This window comes from Asterias amurensis, chromosome 16, assembly GCF_032118995.1.
Source record: "Asterias amurensis chromosome 16, ASM3211899v1".
In the NCBI taxonomy this organism is placed as follows: Eukaryota; Metazoa; Echinodermata; class Asteroidea; order Forcipulatida; family Asteriidae; genus Asterias; species Asterias amurensis.
Window position 1 is genome coordinate 15,676,968 of NC_092663.1, and position 22,488 is coordinate 15,699,455.

The 22,488-nt window shown below is 36.9% G+C and overlaps 1 protein-coding gene across 4 annotated transcripts in view; it reads right to left on the reverse strand.

Moving 5' to 3' along the window:
* Nucleotides 1-22,488, reverse strand: part of LOC139948707 (ly6/PLAUR domain-containing protein 6-like) — a 68,834-nt gene that overhangs the window by 6,642 nt on the left and 39,704 nt on the right. For 3 of the 4 annotated variants that reach the window (XM_071946968.1, XM_071946969.1, XM_071946970.1), the window contains exons 4-6: nt 15,365-15,436; nt 1,470-1,659; nt 786-884 (exon numbers count right to left, since the gene is read on the reverse strand). In XM_071946968.1, coding sequence (XP_071803069.1) covers nt 786-884; nt 1,470-1,590 — 220 coding nt within the window. In that variant the 5' untranslated portion in view covers nt 1,591-1,659; nt 15,365-15,436. Of the gene's footprint in view, nt 1-785; nt 885-1,469; nt 1,660-10,208; nt 10,290-15,364; nt 15,437-22,488 lie in introns of those variants that run through there. The other variant, XM_071946971.1, reaches the window with a different exon arrangement.

Consider the following 22,488-nt stretch of genomic DNA (forward strand, 5'->3'; position numbering starts at 1 on the left):
GAACATTTCCAACTGCAAGTTAAGTTCAGTTCCATCTCCCACCGGTCAAATTCGAACCACAAATGTAAAACAGATGTGATTGTGAGAACACTTTACACTCTGAAATTTAACTCACGATGAGTAAGACGCCACTTTGCCAGAGAAAATGGCATTTTCATTAAACTACCAAGATGCTGTATCTATGGTGACATTTGAAATTAATACCACGGCAAAGATCGACTGCTTCTAAGGTCTCTGCGGGATTTCAAATCCATAAAATAAGAAGGGTACTTTTCAGAATTACAACCAGGCTGAATTCATCATCATTCCCTTCCTCCCTTTCGTTTTAATTTCCCAGTTCTCTCGGAATAGATGTGAGGCTCCTTTGTACAGGCACTGGACACGTTTAGTAAATTGTCAAAGACCAGTATTATCACTTGGTACATGTATATCCAACATTAGCATTAAATAAAAAATCTGAGAAAAATTTGGGCTCAATTGCTGATCAAAGTTGCAAGAAAAAGATGAAAGAAAAAACATCCTTGTTGCACAGATTTTTTCAGATGCCTGAGAAAGGCTTCAGGTCTGAAATCTTTCTCAGATTCAAATATTTGAGTGAGAAATTACCTCTTTCTCACACTACATTTCTTTGTTTTTCAAAATTTTTATAATTTCAAAAGCTCTCCGTTGCTTTGTTGCCAAGAAAGTTGCTAACAAATACTGTGAGTGAAAAAACAAACATGTCCATTGACTTTAAAAAAGAAAGAAAGAAAAAAAAACAGAAAGAATTGCGGGATCTTACTTACCCTTGGGGCAGAACGCATCGTATGCTCTCTCGTTACACTCTCGATTGCTCTTCTTATCCGTGCACGTGAAGCACTTAATTGCATTGGGGAATGGTGTACCTTTATGAAACAAACAGAGACAAAGAAAAAACCCAACAAGAGTAAGTGCCACTCTACCCTCAAAATCACACGTTTGAAAATTTCAAAAGAATTTGGAAAATGTAGTACAGGGAGTTCATGAAATTCAATTTGTGGAGTCGGAACATTTTTACGAGCGAGGAGCCGTTGCTGTTTGGCAATTTGGCCCAGGGCTCAGTTCATGAATGTTAACTCTGTCAATTTATTTTGAATTTAAAACTCGAAAAGGACCTCAGCGTTTTTGAGGAGAAACAGACCTTCGGAATTTTCAACTCGATGAGAATTAGAATTTCTGATCAAATGATGAAAATTCAATCAGAGTTTCTGGATCAATAGCTTGAGTTTAGGAGTAAAAGTGGCGTGTTCTAGAAACGAGACACTTCTGAATTTGATTTGGCGGTAAGGGCATGAAAGTTTTGGTATGGTAGATGATCGATATAAGTTTTGGTTCTTTCAGTTCCCTATGTTTGGTCTCCCTGACAAGTCAATATTTTTGTTTGGGATACCACAGATTAAAAAAAAATAAGAAATTCTCACTGAAAACGAAGATTGTTTCGGTTTACTTACTGTCATCATAGGAGAATATTAACGTTGGTTCGGTCGGTGCACTGCATGTGGACATTAACACTACATAGAAGAGCACCGGTGATAACCACTGCTTGATGCCCAGTGGCCAAGAAGGAAGCATGATGGGATAGCTACACTAGTTGCTATGGTAACACATTACCAACAAAATGATAAAGACATCACTCTCAATCTGTAGTAGGAAGAGGAGAAAACAAAACAATAATCAGTTTAAGAATATATTTTTAAAATATCAAAAGGAGTTTAGCGCCTTGGGTTAGTATTCCAGGAATATGACATTTAATTTATTATTCTGTCTGGCTGCAACTGCAACAATAATAATCTCACATGGGGGGTTCTATTAATACTCAAGTACTCAGCACCAAGGTGTAAAATATCTATCATCACGAGTGTGGCTCTGTATTAACACACCTTTCCCTGCCACCCCCCCCCCCCCCCAAGTGACTTAAAGCCCAAGTCAGCAAGTTATTACAAAATGTCCAGAACTCCTGCATACCTACATGTAATGTCTACATAAGAAAACAACCGTAAGAATGTCAAAGTCACACTGACAGTCTGCTGGGCCAAATTTCACAAAGCTGCTTTAAAGATGCTATGTCAGATTTTTGGCCCCAAACATTAAAAAATATATCACCCGCTCTTAACGAAAAAAGTTTAACTTTTGCTTTTAATGGTCAGGAACCATGACAAAAATTAAAAACGTTTCTTATAAAACACATAAGAATTGGTCACATGATATATTGTCGGGATCCCGACAAAAACTTTATTTCACTGCTACTAATAATTGGCGGACTTTTTCGAGCAATGGCTCATATGAAAGCTTGTAACTTTCTCGACCCCCATCAAAATACCTATCGAATTTTAAATCAAAATTTTTGGGTCAAATCGGCCAAAAATCTGACATAGCATCTTTAAAAGCAGAAAACACTGCTTAACAATTTTCTGCTTAAACAGAAATGAGCGGGATTCAAGACGCAAATTGTGACCAATTAATAGGGCTCAATCACAATTTATCAGAAAATTCGGCTTAGCAAATTTCTTAGTTGAGCAACAAATGACCATGGTACCAGTCATAGCAATGATAACTGTATGGTATTCTGGCTGGTAACTTATTTCTAAATTCTGATAAGGAATTTTTTGGTGCTGAGCAAGTTTTTGTGCTTACAGCCTTTACAAAATTAGGCCCTGGTGAGATCTTGCCGATACCACCATCACCATTAATTCAGATAGTAGCTTTGATGACAGGCAAACCTTTCTTGCCAAATATTTTACTCAAACTGTTTCTCTTTGAGACTTTCTTGTGAACAGTATAAAGAGACCGTCCCTTTAACTTATTCCTGTTTATAGGTCAGGCTCCATATTGCTCCAGATGATGAGAGATAAGTGAAATAATTGCTGTATGCATGGAGCGTGAGTGATGAAAGATTTAATTTCATATTCCTAGGAACTTCTACCAAGGGCTTCACTCATTTACAAAATTATATTGTGGATTTAACATGTTTGGAAGTATGTCTGAGAAAGAAAATTAGGGGACGACAGTTATTTTTTTGTAATAAATTCACAAGTTTCATTCTAAGTGAGGAGTATTCCAGCATTGATGAGAGAATAGAGAGCTACGTACATTTAAGTTAATGCTTAAACTTGGAGTATATATCACATGCACTGGACATGGGCGCAGCTTTTACGTATCATGCATATAAAACACACCATATTCAGACCTTTAAGGGGCACAGCAAGTTCTTTCTGGCATTTTTATGAGGAGAAACTGTTAATTTGTACAGGAACCTTGCAGAAGGCATCACAGCAAAAGTAAGAGGGCATCACGGCAATTGCTGTGGGTGCCGTGGGTTATTTCAAGGCGTGAGTATAGAGAAATCTTACTTTAATCTAAACAGACAGCCAACTTAAGTTATTGTACAACAACTACTACCATACAATATGGAAAAACTATCACCAGAACACACACATCCATCATATCAGTCACATTGATATTAGTGCTTTAATGCTGTGGTCTGTACTGCAACTTTTATAAAACTATGACCCTTTTCGAAACGACGGCTTTGGCTTTGGATTTGGCTCAGGCTAGCTTGGCCCCGCCGGTTGTTTTGACAATTGCGCGTGCTTTGCGTATACCTGCTCAAGGCTTAAGACGAGAAAACGGAGCCTCAAGCCGAATCCTAAAACTATGGCCCTTTTCAAAACGATGGCTTCGGCTTTGGATTTGGCTCAGGCTAGCTTGGCCCCGCCTGTTGTTTTGACAATTGCACGTGCTTTATTGCGTATACACGCTCAGGGCTTCAGATGAGAAAACAAAGCCTCAAGCCGAATCCAAAGCCGAAGCCGTGGTTTCGAAAAGGGCCTATGCCAGAGGAATGTTACTGTAATCTAAACAGACAACCAACTTAATATACCTGATGGTACAACAACTACTACCATACAATATGGAAATACTATCACCAGAACACACACATCCATCATATCAGTCATGTTGATATTAGCGGAATGATAAAGACTGACATAGCTACTGATTGAGTGGTATTACATGACTGCTAACAAAATCAGTTATCAGGAGCTTCCGATAAATAAAAAAAAAAAAAATATATCACGTAGGAATGTCCCTTCAACTGCGTACAAAGTTACTACAGAGCCTAGATTGATGAGAGAAGCTTCAGGACTAGACTTGTGGACAAGTTGTTACTGTTGCGATAGCTCTTGATTGAAGACTGCTCTCGCAAGATCACTGCTCTTGCGGGAGGCTGCTGGCTCCCTCCCTGATTGCTCTCCAATTAAATGAGACCATAGTCGCAAGAGCAGTAGTCTCGCAAGAACATCGCCAGTGTTGCGAGAATCGCAAAGAGAGTCTGAACGCTATCACCGCAACAAGAAAACATTTGACGACTTCATGACTGATCTAATGTGTGGAAACCAGCTGCTTTGCAGCAAATATTGTATTTCAAGAATGAGAAGAATGTCTATATACAGGGGGAAAAAGTACACCAGATTCTTGGACATGAGTGTTTGATTTTCATGATTGCACCTATTGATAGAGAGGTGGGTCGGTTCAATCAATTACTTCATGTCTTGTTTGACTGACTCGGCGTTGTATTGACTCAATCCACCTGATGTCTTTTCCTTTTATAACTCTAGGTGGCGCTGTTTGGGGTGTCAGATTCCGCATATAGTACCATGAAGGGTGAATTTTAGGCAAAGCGCATGTTGAAACCTATGACCAGTGAGAAAGTGGCCAAATGGGATACCAGTGCAAGTGGTGACGGGTCTTTTCTTTGAAATGAGGAAAACCTGTGCCATCAGATAGATTGTTTTCACACACGAAGCATTTTTGTGTGAGATAAAACTTTTTTTTCTTGGAGTGTTTTCGTGTAAGAAAAGTAAAAATAATCTTACACAATGAAATGGTCTCACGACTAAATTGCAAGGATAATGAATCTCAGTGCTCTATGCGCTTTATTTGATTTCTGTCATATCATTACAGTCTTGAAACATTCAAACTGATAGTTGTACCCATATAAGAAACGGCAGCAAAAGCACCATTGATAGCACCATTGAAAGCACCATGCACCGGAAACTGCAATAAAAGCAGCATTCACTTGCACCATTCAGATGGAAGGTACCACCCTCCTCTCACAATTTAGTTTCTTTTATTTCATATCGACCATGTCATTCTCTCCAAGCAGCTGCCATGAATGATCAAGACAGCTCTTCATTTGGATGAGTAACACTGGAGTGGATAGACACCAAGAGACCAAATTATTTGAAATAAAAAAACATGTTTAGCTTCTCCCTTTTTGAAAAAAGGACAGAGGATGGCATTTAAAACATTTATTTTTAAATGGCTGCCTTACACATTTTTTTATACAAACAGCTGGGCTATTTTTGATTTTTTTTTTTGGCTGAGATTTTGAGATCATACTTTTTTAACTTTTTCTTTAACAAAAATAAAACTCACTCAGGAAAAAAAAGAAGTCATTTATACAAACATTAAAAAAAAAAGGAAGCAACCTCTTAAAAAGGAAGCAGGTGGGGACGCTCACCATGTTTTTATTTTTATTTGGCTTAATGATACTGAGTCATCCTTGTCACAATCCAATCTGATAACTCCCGCATCTGCTAACATGACGATGACGAACAAACCACGGAGAGGATAATAGAAGGATGCAAAAGGAGAATGTTGATGAAATTTAAGATGGTGTGTACTTTTTTTTAGATGATGGAGGAGGGGCTTTACTTTTAATCGCTGGCAAATAACGTTTGGCGAATGCATTTATGAAGCTAATCTATTGCGATAACAGATTTTGGTTTTCCAATGTAGGCTGGGAATGAGTTTTCATGGTGTACGTTTTGGAAGAGGATTATTTTGTGTCCTGGTCTTGTTTGGCCTTGGTGCCACTTAAATAGTTCCCACAGTTTAAAAGATTTTCCACAGGGAAGTGCCCTTTGCAAAAATGGCCTACTCCTTTAAATATTGCTCCCCCAATATTAAAAACATTTGTTTGTAGGTATGATAGTTGACCTTTTATTTAGTATAAACAAGGGTTGACCAAAGGCTATATAAAGTATATGCTTTTATAGGTGTTAAAGTTCTTTAACAATAATTTAAAAACAAACAGAGATGAGTGTCCTTGCTGAGAAGAAATGCTGAAAAGACAGTCTGAAACAGGATCCAACTGTTAGAAGGCATTTTAAAAGGATTGCATTTTCACCTTTTGGTAAACTTCTAGGGTTTACATTTCACAGAGCTTTTAGGAACAGCGTCATCAGCCCAAGCAGTAGATGAAAGAGCAGATTTCTTTACATTTCTAGAAAAGCAGTTGATATTCTCCATCAGGCTGATTTAAAAAAATCTGAATTCAGATAAAATTTCCCATCCCTGAAAAAAAAGTACTTTAATGCAAGCATCCCTTTTGGCTACAGTAAACCTTGACTCATTCATACATTCTTGTGGACAATTTGTAACACTTTCTCAAGGTTTTGGAGGTCTTTAGAGACATGTTTAAAGTGAGGGATGATGCTCCTATGACATCTCCCCAGGCAGGTTCATGATACTGTGCTCCTTATCATTCATAGCCTAAGGTGTCCAAACTGAGAGATAATGGTCGCCATAACTACATGTATGTAGAGTTATGGCTTCTTGGAGGGCACTTTGCCTTCTAAGTTAAGAAAAGTACAAACTTGAGTCTCATTTTAAGGAATATAATAGTGGCAAGGATGTCTTATAGGGTTGTTGTAAAATTGACTACAAGGTTTTAAACAACCATGTGAAACCGAGTCCCTACTCTTTGATAGTACAAAGTTTTTTTGGAAAGTGTACAGATAAAAAGAAGAAATGTTATTGAATAAGTCTGTTTGTAAAATCTTTCAATTTCCTATCTTAATGCCACTTCACCAAAAGAAAAGAAATAAAACTAAAATTTATCAATACAGTTTCAAAATCACAAAAAATACAACTACTTTTTGTTTCTTCTGTCAAAAAAAGTAACTATGGTTTCATATTTTCAGTTTCATTTGGTAAAGTTGAAATTAAATTTGAGCCAAATATAGGGCCCATGACAATGTAATGTTAGACGGAGCTGCTAAGTGTCCAATTGAATAAGTTTAGTCATACAAGCAGAGTAGCGCAGCAGCCATAGTTTACACCCTTCATGTTGTTTTCCATTCACAGTGAACAAAAAGCTACATCAATATCAGAACAAAATGTGTGAGTGGGGAGGGGGTGGGAGGTATTCACTTTATATTCCCTGCCAAATTCTGGCATGCCTTGGCCCAGTTTCTCCAACAGATGTAAGATTTTCAGATTTCAGAGAGCTCGGCTTGAAAAAACAACTTACAATGGAAACATGTGTGACCAAATCTCTGAATAGCCTAGCCTTGGATTCTGTCAAGTTGACATTATATCAAGCAGACTGGAAGGAATGAGGTATAAACCAAGCTATGATAGCATCATCTGTTCTATCCTTCTGACAGATATGTTTGGTCATTTGCGTCGTTTCACGTGTCACTTTGAAGCTCCGAAAACAGATGGTTTTAACACCGCAATTTTGAAACAAAACACCACGAAAAGGCTAAGGAAATATCACCATGTCTGTTTTAAATCCTTCGGGAAGAAAAATAGTACTTTCCTTTCACTGAAAAAAAGAGAGTCAAATCCAGGATGCCTGTCTCTTAAACCGCCCAGCACTTTGTGCATGAGAGATGAGCTTAACGACTAGCTACAATATTAGTTAATGTCAAACTGCCCAGTCAGAAGGTGCTCAGGTATTGCATTACAAGCTGTCAACAATATTTCTTTACCCTAGAAAATACCTTTGTAAAAGTAACACTTAGTAACACAATGAAATGATAATCTCTATGAGTTTGGGTTTGTTCTGAAAAGAACCATTGATTTCAACTTGACGTTTCGATCAGTATGCTCTGATGTCTTCTGGAGAAAGAATATTAATTTATTAAAATAGTTCTACAGCTCAAAGATTGCATTATATATATCTCATTTGCTAGGAATGGCAGGGTTTTTGCTTGTGTCTTTGTTGGACTGCGGTGATCACAAGTTGATCACAAGTGTGATCAGGAGCACTGGTGTAAATGCAACACCAGATCTTGATCAGTGGTCATGATAAAAAGCTTTCTAGATTGAGTTTAAAAAGGCAGTGTAAAAATCTGAATTCAGATGCATCTGGAATATCCCATTCGTGGTGTTATCATGGAGATTGATTACCAAAACAGACTTGTTAATTGGACACCTGTTCCATAGGAACTAATTAACAGGTGTATTTCAGATCCTAATCAAGGTCAAAGAGGCCAGGAAATCTGGAAAGTATCAGATCCCTTAAAAAATACCAAGAGTGTCTTAAAGGCACTGGACACTATTTATTACTCAAAATAATCTTTAGAATAAAAACTGACTTGGTAACAAGCAATGGAGAGCTGTTGATAGTGTAAAACATTTTGAGAAACATCTCCCTCTGAAGTAACGCAGTTTTTGAGAAAGAGTTAACATCTATTAGGTAATTTCTTACTCAAATATTAAAAGGCTTCACGACTGAAGTCTTTTAATATTTTGTTTAGGCATCTGAAAGCACACATATTTGTGCAACAATACAAGGGTGTTTTTTCTTTCATTGTTCTCCCGCAACTTCGATGACCAATTTGAATTGAGCCCAAATTGTTGATATTTTATGCATAAAAAAAATATGTTGGAATACACCAAGTGAGAACACTGGTCTTTGATAAGCAAAGGTGTTCAGTGTGCCTTTAAAAAATGCCAAGAGTGTCTTGAATTTCAGTTGTAGAAGTTCACATTCTGAAGGATAATACCTTGACCTTCGAGCTGGGGAAATGGTTTAGGAGTGGAAGTTGTGGATTATGGGTATCAGGGGAGGATAATTCCGACACTTGATAAATTCTTTTAGTGGGGATTTAGTTTCTGAATGTGTATCCGGAAGCTGGAGGGAACGGTGATCAATCAAATGCTATGATTAGGAGAAGTTTGGGGTTAGTTTTGGATTTAAAGTTTTTCATTCAAAACTTCAAATTATTGGGAAATTGTTTAAATGGTAACAAAGCTTCAACTGTGTGATTTTTATAAGAGATGATAAAGAATATTAATTTTGTTTTTTTACCCATACACCGATGTGTGTTAGCACTGTATAGATTTTTCATTAGTGTATAAGCTCCTCTGGTTTAATGAGAAATATTTCTATTACACAAAATTGAAGACATAGAAAGAAGGAAACAAAGTTGAAAGGAATTATTTTATATTCAGTGTGAATGTTTAATATCTTTAACACAGCCACTATAAAAAACCACCACATTCACACATGAGAGCAACATGTGGCTTTTATTTTCAAAAAAATCCTTGTTCATTGCTTTTTCATTTTTGTAATTTTGTTTAAAAGTAGAAATACATGTGTTGTAGGCCTCAAATTAACCCACGGCAGGTGCCATTGTGCCTTGTGCTTTTGCTGTGGTGCCCTGCGCAAGGTTCCAATAAAAATTGACATGTATGTTCTTCTCTCATAGCGGAGCCCCCTTACCAGAGCAAATGTGCTGTGCCCCTTCAAGAGTGAACTTGAAGGCCTGGTATAGCATAACAATCCATCTGTTAACCATCCCTTGAAATAATTTGCTAACGGGCAAAATATGCCAACGATCACTCAACTATAGAGGAGTACTTTACCAGATGTGGAAGGAGATACATAAATTTTCCATTCATAATTCTTTACTCCGCCGGCCAAGCAGCTGCCTGACTAAAATATAGGTCAAACTCTGCTGGTTTTTTGTTGTTGTGTGTTTTTTTATTTTTTTTTATTTGTTTTTTGCTGTTTTTTCCCCCTTCTCTTTTTTTTTTTAACAAGAAAAATCTGAATCGCAAACTTGGTCCATTACATTCTCCTTGAGATAATTTACGGTGTATATTATTATCGCAAGTAGGGGTTGAATTGGGGCACTCTTCTCCCCCTTTGAGGTCCTACAACATAATAACAATAAACAGTGACTGTGTTGCGGCTTGTCATAAAATGTCTAGAGGTGGTACATGGTTTGCCAGGTGTGTTTTTTGCAATGTCAACAATGAAACAAAAGAGTCTCTTTTTTGAACAATTGCTCATGTATCCTCTACTATGGTTAAAGCCATTGGACACTTTCGGTAAACAGTATTGTCCTAGGCCCACACTTCGTCTATCACAACTTAAATATAAAATAACAAACCTGTGAAAATTTAGGCTCAATCAGTCATCGGAGTCGGGAGAAAGCAACGGGAAAACCCATCCTTGTTTCCGCACGTTTCGCCCTGTCATAACATGTGTTTAAAATAAATCAGTAAATCTCGATATCGAGAATTGGTATTGTTTTAACGTTTTCTCAAAAAGTAAAGCTTTTCATGGAATAATATTTCAAGAGAAGTCTTTCACCATTACCTTCTGTAAACCCTGTAAGTAATTTGTAAATCTGTGAACTTTACATTTTTTTTTCTGTTCCGAAAGTGTCCAATGGCTTTAACTGGATGTTTATGCGTAACCCTGACATTTTAATCTGAGGAGGAGGGTGAGGGCCAAAGATTTTTTTTTTTTTTTTTTTTTTTTTTTTTTTTGGGGGGGGGGGGATCTAGTGAGTCAAACCATTCAATTATGCATTTTTTTCCCCCGATATTATTTTAGGGGGGCTTCCCCCTCCCCCTTTAACGAGGCTTCCCCCTCTACCATGCCTGGAATGATATATTTGAGAGGGCAAGGTCATTTCCATTTTGCAAAGGGCACCAAGGCCAAGATCAGGGGCAACAGAAGCCATGGCTCTGTGTGTAATCTCAGGTTTGCATTACACCACAAGCGTCACCAGTAATAATTCAAAACATATGAAGAAGGTTTTGGGAACAGTTTCGTCAGCACTAGAAAAAAACTAGCTTTTTATATAAAAACCATGATTTCTGCCTGAAGAAAATAAAACAATTTTTCTCAACACGAAGACATAAAAAAAAAGTCTGAATTCAGAAAAAATTGATAAATTTCTCATCCTTGCAGAAGTAACAATAAGTTAAGACTGAAATTGCCACGTTATTTTCCCTTTGGGAAGGATGCCAATCTAAATGTCACAAACAAAGTCAATCGTCGATGACTAATATTGACCAAACCACTCAACAAACAAAAGTATCAATTTCTCTTAATCCAATCTTATCACATATTGATAGCCACAAGTCGGTCAAGACCAGTTGATTATTTAGGTTAAAATTAACCCATGACAACAAACAACATGTATTAACTGAAGGGAACAAATATTAATATGAATGATTTTCGTTCAAGGTTGAAAAAGTTCAAGGAGAGTAATGACAAATTTGTTGTTTTTAAGAGTCCGGTTTCAAAAACTAAGAAGAAAATTTCACAAAATTGTTTACTCTTTTGTTTGTGAGGCTAGAATTCTTTGAATGGAAAATAGAACATTTATGGGATAGTTGTAAAATATTATGAATGGCAACAGGCATCGAGGCACTATCAACTGGCTCAACACATAAGCTTGGGCGTTATGTTATTTGGGGATTCGAGGTATACCGTCGCCAAAATACTGCAGTATTCGGTATTATAACCAGGAACTTTTTAACAGGGCAAAAAAAAAAATACCCCAAAGTTGTCTGAATTGAGGCCCTACAAATCATGGTTATAATAACAAAAGAGGCTAGTGCTGAGCATGTCTTTCTCTTTTATTAGGACAAATTGTTTTGTTGTTGACAATTCGCTAATTCACAAATACTGTGACTGCTCAGTAATACCCAATAAACGCCCAAGCTTACTCCAAACTCAGTATCATGTATCACTTTCTCATTTTTATCTGCATCCATGTAATAAATTAATATCTGAGCGCCGCAAACAAAACTTGCTTTGTCCTTCTTCGAGAACACTGCACTGCTTCAAAAACTTGACAAATTTGAAAGCAACAAAACACAAAACCATAACCCAAGGCTTTCACAGCTGTTGCAGCCTATCAAGCCATACAAGAAATTATTCAAACAATTGTAAAAGAAAGAAAAATGGGTTAAAGTGACATTTTTGGAGTAATCTACGAGACCCGTGACAATACCGAAAGATGTGTGGGTTTGGCTTGAGATGTCATAAATTGAAATTTTACACTTGTGTCTGTTGAGAGAGATTTAAGTCGTAACAGCTGTTTCTATAGGCGAAAGCTCTTATTTCTGATGAGGGTGTGAACAAAGAATTGTTAAATGCATGGCCTTCATTGATATTTGGATGACTGACTCCATTTTGGGAGTTATTAAAACATATTTGGAGGACGAAATATGTAAAAAGTCTTCTTTATTTGTATAAATACTCTGGTGATTTACTGAAAAGAAATGTATTCATTGCACGTAGCAGCAAAATCTAAATCACACTTTGAACATAGTCCCCTTTTTGTAAAATACATAGAGGGGTGTCAAATTGAACTCATGAAAGCCCCCCCCCCCCCCACCAATAAAAAGAGGTGTTAAACAATAGGGTGTGCAAACACACCCTGTTTAACACAAGCCATGTGTTCAAGAACTAGTGTTCTTTTCCAGAAATGCTCAGTTTTAGGTGTGGGAGGAAAACAGAGATGCCAACATTTTGCATCTTGCAATCAGGCAGAGTTTGTACAACAATCAGAGAGATATTTAGATTTCATCATTATTTAGATTTCAACATATTAGTATGGACAACGTTTCCATAATCAGGGTGATTGTCAAATTTGTTCATCAGAACATGGAAAGATTGGTTTCTTTTCATGGAACTTTCTTCAGAATCAGGGAAAGTTGGTGGGTCTGAGAAAACCGCAAAGAAGGGAAAACCCACGCAAACAAGGTAGGGACTAAAAATGCAATCACTATGTAAGGCTCCTGTCTGAGCTGGGATTTGAACCAGGGTCTACAGAGGTGAAAGACAGGGGAAGAAACAACTGAGCCAACCTGATTCCTTCAATTATATTGCAATTGCAAATCACTCAACACAGTCTGGGTATTAAAAACGTGTACGTCCTACATGTAGCTCCAACAACCTGAACTGGTTACAGTAAGGACTGAAACCCCAAAGCACAAGCAAGGCTTCAGTCCGTGGTGGGAATCGAACTGAAGCCCACAGATGTGAAAGGCAGGGAAAGAAACAACCGAGCCAACCTGATCCCAAATTAGAATGCAAAGTTCAACAAATCACTCAACACAGTTGGGGAATTTACAACATGCAACTCCAACAACACGAGGAACTTTAAACAAGATCATATCAACTTACAAAGAAAGAAGAAGGAAAAAAAACATTAAAAAAAGCTTGTTATGTTCTCTAGACAGTTGGACAAACTTTTGTTACACAACTTTTGGGGAAAATAGAAACTAGGTTGTTTTTAGAGCTATCGTAAATCTCCCAGCAGTGACGTTTCAAAACGTCTCGACTGATTTACAGCATGTGATGATGACTTTGTTGGCTCCTCTTAGATTTAATAACCCTTTAAGGTGATGACAAATCTAACCACTTAGTCCTAAATAACGCTCAGGTCATGACCTTAAAAACAAAATGGCTACCCTTTTATGCGACTAGGTCAAGAACACATTGATATACGACTTTGAGGACACATTCTAGAAAGCTTTATCTCATTTCGAAAGTGGAACTCTTCCATTTTAGCCTGGCACTTATCAAGGAGCTGGCGGTTTCAAAAAGCTGATGGGCAACGCCACAAATATTGATTTTGAGAGAATAAACTTTGATTTATTATTCCTTGGTTTGTTGGAGTGATGTTGCAACAACAGGAAGAATTCTGAAGTACTCAGTGAAGTGTTATATATGGTGGCAGTAAATCCTACATTAGAAAAGCTGATGGTCAAAGCAACAAATATTGATTTTTAGAGAATAAAATAGGATTCGAACTGCCTCTAGCTACCGGGCAACCTCGGTAGTCTAGTTGGTAAGACACTGCTCTAAAATTGCAAGGGTCGTGGGTTCGAATCCCACCCGAGTAACATGCCTGTGATATTTTTTCACAGGACTCGGGAAAGTACTGAGTATACAGTGCTAACACACATCGGTGTATGGGTAAAAACCAAAATTAATCAATTCTACATTGTACACTGTGAAGATTGCTACTTATTATGGATATATCTTTCTATAAAAAGCAATTTGTCAAAACAAACATTTTAATTAGTACACACAATTTATCTTTTTTAGCCCTTCCCTGGAACCGAAATCTGCAAAAAAGCCAGAAATCATCACCCTTTGTTTCAATAATATACTAACATTTGTTAAATTATATGTTGACATTGTCTGAACCGTCATTGCACACAATTGAAGCTCTTGAGAGATAAAATAATAATGGGGTCCAAAGTTGTCAGGCATTTGACATTTGACACTGACCTCTGACAGGGTCAAAACAATAAATATCCCTGCAGCTATAATAAAGAAGGAAATTAGCCTAAATTGTGGCAGGTTCAAGCATACCAAACTCTCTGGGATGCGTGTAACGTGGAAAATGAAGTCCAGACCGCAACATACCGGTGAGGTGTCGCTGGATTTCATGCACACTCAGTATGGGGTTGTGATTCACAGTGGATGAAATGCTAAAGCTAGACTGAGAATTTGTGAATTGCTCAGACAAAATATACCTAAATTTAGAGTTTAATCAAAATTATTAATGAACTATTCAGTTTAAAAAAAGGTGTCGCTGGATTTTTTGCACAGTGGGGTTTTGATTCACAGTGGATGAAATGCTAAGCTAGATTGAAGTTTTTAAGAATTTAGCCTTTTAGAAAGACTCTGCTAGGGTCAAAATGTCAGACCATTAAACATTTTTTTTTTTTTTTTAATTGCTCAGCCCTAATTTGGCATTTTTTAAATAAATTTATTATTGAATTACTCAGTTTGAAAAAGGCTTTTATGATATGATACTAACATTTAGGGATGCCTGGAGTACATCTTCACACATTTAAAAAAACAAATGGTTATAAATATTTTATGTATGAATTTTATATGAACCCGGTTTGAGTCTCACCTCAGACCGGAGCTTTGCATGTAGGGGAACACTGATATTGAGAAACCTGAGACAAACAGGGGTGAGAGTCATTACTAACGAAAAAGTCTGAAACTTGGATACAAATTCAAAGGTATGATGAAATTATGCCATTTCTACCGTTTGGTAACCCATGGGGTTATAGATTCCAAGGAGCTTTTGGAAACAGTATCCAAAGCACTAGAGAAGTAGACCAATGAGCAGGGTTTCTTTATTTGTGGAAAAAAATATTGACTGATTTTGTTAACCAGGCCAACATAAAAAGTCTGAATTCAGCCAAAAGTATGAACAATCTCATCCCTGGACAAAGTTTATGAACAGAACAAAAACTTATAAATGTAATTCAAACTTACCTGAGTTTATTTTTTCCAAATATCCAGATCTTGTTTCTTCACATTTAAACAAACTTTATTTGCAAGCCATACCTAAAAAATAAAAAAAGGAAAGAACTTTTAATGAAAAAGCTGTTAGACTCACATCTGTTCTTGACATTCAGAAAAGGAGACAGCAGTGCTTTTGTATTGACTGGTTTGCTGGTTTTGCAAATGACTGATAAATTGTGATCAATCATAGAAGGACAGTGTGCGTGTAGACATGGCGACGTTCAAATCTGAAATGAGATCCCCGACCATTAGAAAGGGAAAAATACATACGCTCATTCTGTTATTTGTGATCATTTTCGAATGGCGTAAGTAATTATTTTAGAATGGCGTAAGTAACAAATAACATTTTAATAATAATAATAATAATATAATAATGGAGTGTTACATAGCGCCGGTATCCGCCACAAATAGGCGCTCATGGCGCTCGCTCGTGATACAAAATAAACAGTTCAAAAGAAAAGAACAGAAAAAGTTTGTAGAGAGTCGCTGGTCATTGTTTAACTGCAAAGAGGTGGGTTTTGAGGACAGTTTTGAAAGACACTTTAGGTCTTACAATAGGACCTGGGGATAGACAAAATACAAATTTCAAAACGAGGGCATGTTTTTTTTTACAAAGACATTTGGAGAAAAGTGGTAAATGTGGCCCACTCTGTGAAAATGAGTCAGATGTCGCCCAATGCAATATTAAGTTATGGACAGTTTAATGTGGAGTGGAAATGTAAAAAATAAAAATAAAATAAAAAGATCTTTTTAAGATCTTTAGTTGCATGGTCAACCTTTAGAACATTTACTTTTAGGCAATAAAGCTATGAATACAACAATTTTGTGATCATACTTATATCTAATTTGTATCTTTTTGCACACAATAGTAGTTTAAAATATCATTTTACTTGTAATTCGTTTTTCACAAAAAATGGTGTAGTGGCTAATTTTAAACGGGAGTCACTCAGTAACGCGATACACCCCAAAGCTGAGACACATACCAAATTACTGCTGCTGATGTGTTCTTTCCAGCCATGCATATAACTCAATTCTTGAAATTGCCTACATCTGACTCATTTTCACAGAGCGGGTCACAAATATGCATTCTATTGTTTGCGATAATTTGGGGGAGTTTGTAACAAAAAACATGTCTAGGACTTACAATGGAACAACGTGGGGATAGACAAAATACAAATTTCAAAACTGAAAGGGCATGTTTTTACAAAATAGAAGTTTGTAGCATGGTGGAGAGATGAATTCTATTGTTCTATTGTCATTTTAGGGTGGTGTAAGTAACAAAAAAAAACATTTTAAGAACTTACGATAGAACTTACGATAGAACCTGGCGATAGACAAAATACAAATTTTAAAATTGAATAGGCATGTTTTTTAACAAAGAAGTTTGTAGAATGGTTTGGGAGACGCAATTACACCTTGTGGATGAAAGTATAATTCATTCAGACACACTATAGGTAATTTATAGGAAAGCACTCTCAGGTGAAATGACTTCTGGATTTCTGTTAGGAAAAGTAATCATGTTGAATCAACAAAATAGGACTTTCAAAACAAGAATAAATAAGGGTTTAAAGAAAGAAAAAAGGGTATTTATTCTGTTCAGACAGGGAGCATTTTTATCACGCCTCTATGGAATATAATACAGATAAATTGAACTCTGAATTCAATTAAACCTACGTTCTAAATAGTAATTTGAGTTTATTCTAATCATGTCCTGATAACAACAAATACTATCACATTTCATCTAGTTTCTTTTAAAACCAATAAATTAAAACCAGCAGTTGACCTCATTTTTTAAATTCATTTAACTTTTTGCTTTGAAAAATAGTATTAGGTGTTGCAAACTGCTTTTACAACAAAACTTACCCATGGTATAAATGCAAAAAAATAGTTAGTGGCCAGACGTATTTGTTATTTTGTTGCATGCCAAAGCAATAGTTCAATAAAAAAAACAGTATTAGAATTTTTTATTTATTCGTCCCAAAACTAGCTTTTCAAATTTGCAGAGGAAAAATTACTTATTTTGTTCACAGTAATTCAACATCTACCCATCCATTCAAAACCCAATAGACCATAAAAAACATTACTGTTTGGATGAATTTTTCAAGGTTTAAATTCAAATTCCCCTCGGAAAACCTTCAGAAAACATTTCAAAAAGATTGACTGGATGAGTCACACATTATTGTCATCCGTGGCGCGACCTATCACTGGGAGGGTCAAACCGCTGAACCAAAATCAAACGAAACAAGCAGAGGTAGTTTCTGCTAAGAAGTGGGACCATGATGTATACTACTTTAAACCCTCCTTGTCGCAATTGAATCCTGTAGATTTATTGGGATGGATGTAGATATTAAGATCCGACAGAGGCGTTTCATCAGAAATCTATCTTGAGTTCCAAATGAAGATTCCGGTTTCTTGACATTAAAGAGGGATTTCTGTCTAGTGTCTACAATTTATTGCCAATATATTTGTTTTTACCAATCAACAGCAATACATTCGGCAGTGGCCAGGACGCACAATATCATAAAAGATGTAAGCTTAAAAACTTATTTGTAATTGTCAAAGACCAGTCTTCTCACTTGGTGTATCTCAACATTATGCATAAAATAACAAACTTGTGAAAATTTGAGCTCAGTTGGTCGTCGAAGTTGCAATATAATAATGAAAGAAAAAACACCTTGTCACACGAAGTTGTGTGCATTCAGATGCTTGATTTCGAGACCTCAAATTCTAAATCTGAGGTCTCGAAATCAAATTCGCAGAAAATTACTTCTTTCTCGAAAAGTACTCCACTTCAGAGGAAGCCGTTTCTCACAATGTTTTATATTATCAACCTCTCCCCATTACTCGTTACCAAGTAAGGTTTTATGCTAATAAATATTTTGAGTAATTACCAATAGTGTCCAAAATTCTTGCATTAAAAAAAAAAAAAAAAAAAGGTTACCAGAAGGCTGAATAAACAGAAAGAAAAAGAGGTTGTTTTATTTTGATGCAAGGTTTTTGTGGGGGGCCTCCGAGAAAGACACTACTAGGGTCGAAACGCCAGGCCATTACATCTTTTATTTGCATATTTTTAAGTTGATAGAACTTCACCACCTCAGGTTCTTCTGATCAACATCAAACCAGACGATGGGAACGCCTGAAGCTGAAGGAACTGCGTGCTAAGAAACCACTAATGCGCTATGCACTCAGGACATTGGTTTAAAGGGAAGGTACACGTTTGGTAATTGTCAAAGACCAGTCTTCTCACTTGGTGTATACCATCATAAACATAAAATAACAAGCCTGTAAAAATTTGGGCTCAATCGGTCATCGAAGTTGCAAGAAAATGATGAAAGAAAAAAACACCCTTGTTGGATGAATTTGTGTGCTTTCAGATAGGAATAAAAGACTTCTAGCTAGAAGTCTTTTATTATTTTAGTGAGAAATTATGTCTATTTCAAAATCTATGCTACTTACGAGGAAGCCGTTTCTCACAATGTTTTATACTACATGTATCAACAGCTCTCCAATGCTCGTTACCAAGTCAGTTTTGTAAGTTAATATTTGTTTTGAGTAACTACCAATCCTGTACCTTCCCTTTAAAGGGATGTAGACCTATTGTTATACGATTGGTTATTAGAACCCACTGTTTGTTTCAAATTCGACAATTCAGTTATAGGTACACACCCCAAGACTAACCTGCGAACATTTTATTTCCCAGCGTCTTGATTTTAAACAGCAGTTTTAAAGGGAAAGCATATACTTTCTTACCGAGCCGGTTTTGTCATTATTAATTGTCGTTAATTTCATGAGTACTTACGAAACAAATCAAACGAAATGTAGATGTAAAAAACAATTGTGCAGTAAAACATCACCAAAGGTACTGGGTCTAGATACACTCGGATACATTCTTACCAGTAAGCGACAGACTTATTCTTCTTTTACAACACAAACTACAGACCCTTTAAGATGTTGGTTTAATCAAGTGTGTTCATCCTTTTTTTCTTCTCCTCCTACTTGGACCCCGTCTCCTCCCTCTGGCTTCCCCCTGAGCCGGGCCGGAAGGAGAAGACGATGAAATTGGTTTCCAGCCGCCGGGCTTTCTGCACCATCTAAAACAGATTGCTTGGCGGGTTGTGGTTTGCTGTTTTTCTCGAGATAGGGTCAGTTAGCATGTCGGCAGGGTTTATGCTGAAAGGCGACAGGCTTTGTGCAGCGTCTAAATCAGATAGCTTGGTGGGTTGGCTTCTTATGTTGAAGATAGGGGTCATTGAGGCGTCTTGCGGCTCGTATGCTAAGAGGGGTGGCAATGAACTTTAAATCCATCAGTTTATTTAGTCAGGGGTGAGATTGTATGAAAATGAAAAATCCTTGAAACTTGGACAACAATTTCATCTTGGTCTAAGCATAGAGAAAGGACACATGGTGTCAGTAAACCCATCTCTTCTTAAAGGCACTGGACACAATTGGTAATTGTCAAAAATATTAATAGCATAAAAACTTACTTGGTAACAATCAAGGAGAGCTGTTGGTAATATAACACATTGTGAGAAACGGCTCCCTCTGAAGTCACATAGTTTTTAAGAAAGAAGTAATTTCTCACTAAAAATATTTCAGTTGAATTTTAGACCTCAGCTAGGGTCTCGATCTAAAGCATCTGAAAGCACACAACTTATGCAACAAGGGTGGTTTTTTTTTTCCAGTATTCTCTCGCAACTTCAATAGAGTTCAAATTTTCACAGGATTGTTATTTTATGCATACATATGTTGAGATACACTAATTGAGAAGACTGGTCTTTGACAATTACCGAAGGTGTCCAGTGCCTATAACTAAGAAAAAACACTAAATTCCGACATCTGAACGTTTATTTTAAGACATTTAAATTCAATACTTCTTCATAATGCAACCAGGCACTAGGAACCGATGAATGATATATTTCAACATGCGAGTATTGGTTTCAAATACAATCTGGTTCTAAAATCACAAGGGATTTAAAGATATCAACGTGCAATCAATTTGCCCTCCTTGCGGGCTTCCCCCTTTTTTAGTGCTAGGTGTCATGTGGAATTTTGTTGAAATATGTATGATGGTTCAATAAATCGGAAGGAACACCCATGTTTTGCAGCTGTGTTTGAGATTTTATTCCTTCACAAATGTTTGACGGTACCTAGCCTTCTTGAAGATTTTTCATCTGGTTTTGTTTGAAATGTCTTCCATTTTACTTTGTGGTTTTAAATTTTGTTTTTTCATTTTATCATTTTCATTTAAAAATTTGAAAAATGTGGGCCCCCCCCCCTAAAAAAAAAAGACTGACACAAGGGAGACTAACAACATATGGCTAGTTGCTCAGTTGGTAGAGCGCCTGCCATTTCCAGAGGCAGTTGGTTCAACCCGCTCTAGCCAAAAAAAAAAAATTCAACCCCAAATCATTTTTACAAAAATGGTTTGTATATAATTATTGACTCATCAGGCATGTTTTTTTTCTTCTGAATTTCCTTCCTGCTGTGTAAGCACAAAACTTTGCCGATAAGCAACTCTATGACATTGGGCCCATGCTTGTTGTCACCCTTTGAAACCATATAACATTTGGCCGCCATTGTTTAGTGACATCACATGTCCGAGCGAGAATTTTAGTTTGAAGGATTTCCTTCTCACAACAGGTGTAAGACTATTGTGTATCTGGAAAACCAAATTCACAAGTCAATGTTAACGTTTATCTTTCTTTTCTTCCCACTAACTACCGACCAACCGTTACACAAGTTAATTCTAACATAACCATGATGACTTGTATTTTTTAACAGGGTATCAGGGACAACACAGGTGGGACAATATTTATTTTGCCATGGTTACCTTTCAACCTTAAGTCATAAAAATCAGTCACCTTATCAACACCTGGAGCTGCAAATTTCTATGAATGGTTTACTATTGAATCTACTGCAACATTGGTCTTTGAATTCAGAATTGAAACTAACAAGAAGTAAACAAATAACATTTTGCCATCGATGGGCAAAACACATGTATCCTGGGATGAGAGTCATTGCTCACAAAATTATTTAAAACTATAGGATCCAAAATTTGGGAGGGAAACTTTTCAATGAGTAGGTCACTATAGATAGATTGCACATGACGTAGAGATAGATGAATTGCACATGACGTGGTGAGATAGTTGAGATGTCACTGCTCTCGCGCGAACTGCTGGTAGCCGACTTCAGAAGTCGGGCAGCGCGCAGTAGTCTTGCAACCAGCAGTTCGCGCGGAAAGCACTGCTGCAAATCCTCACCGCGTGGGACCATAAACGACTTGTCCACAAGTCTACACATGACGTCATTAAAGGAACACGTTGCCTTGGATCGGTCGAATTGGTCTTTGAAAAGCGTTTGTAACCATTTTTTATAAAATGCATATGGGTAGAAAGATGTTGTAAAAGTAGAATACAATGATTCACACAAACATGCCTCGAAATTGCGTGGTTTTCCTTTTACCTCGTCGACTAACACGTCGGCCATTTATGGGGGTCAAAATTTTGACTCCCATAAATGGCCGACCATGTTAGTTCGCACAGTAGAAGGAAAACCACGCAATTTCGAGGCAAAGTTGTGTGGATCATTGTATTCTACTTTTAAAACATCTTTCCAACCATATGCATTTTATAAAAAACGGTTACAAACGCTTTTGTTTTGACCAACTCGTCCGATCCAAGGCAACGTGTTCCTTTAACCATCATCTTTGATGACAAACAATGGTAAAGTGCACACGTGTACGCGCTGCGCACGACTCTCAACCATTGATAGCCTTTTCATCACCGATGGCAGCCAATGCAAGGGGGTCTACTGCAACATTGGTCTATGAATTCAGAAATGAAACTAGAAAGAAGTAAACAAATAGTTTTAAGAGGGTAGATATTTGCCGATGACCTAACACATGTATCATAAAAACATCAAATAAAGCTTGAACAACTGGGAATCTAAATCAAAACCAAAAGATCCTCTGAAAAAATATGCCAAATATGCAAACATTTCAAGGCTGTGGGACAATCCTGAAAAACATCTGAACCACATCATTCACATTTCAAAATGAAAACCCGGACAAACCATAAAAACAATTTGATTCAAAA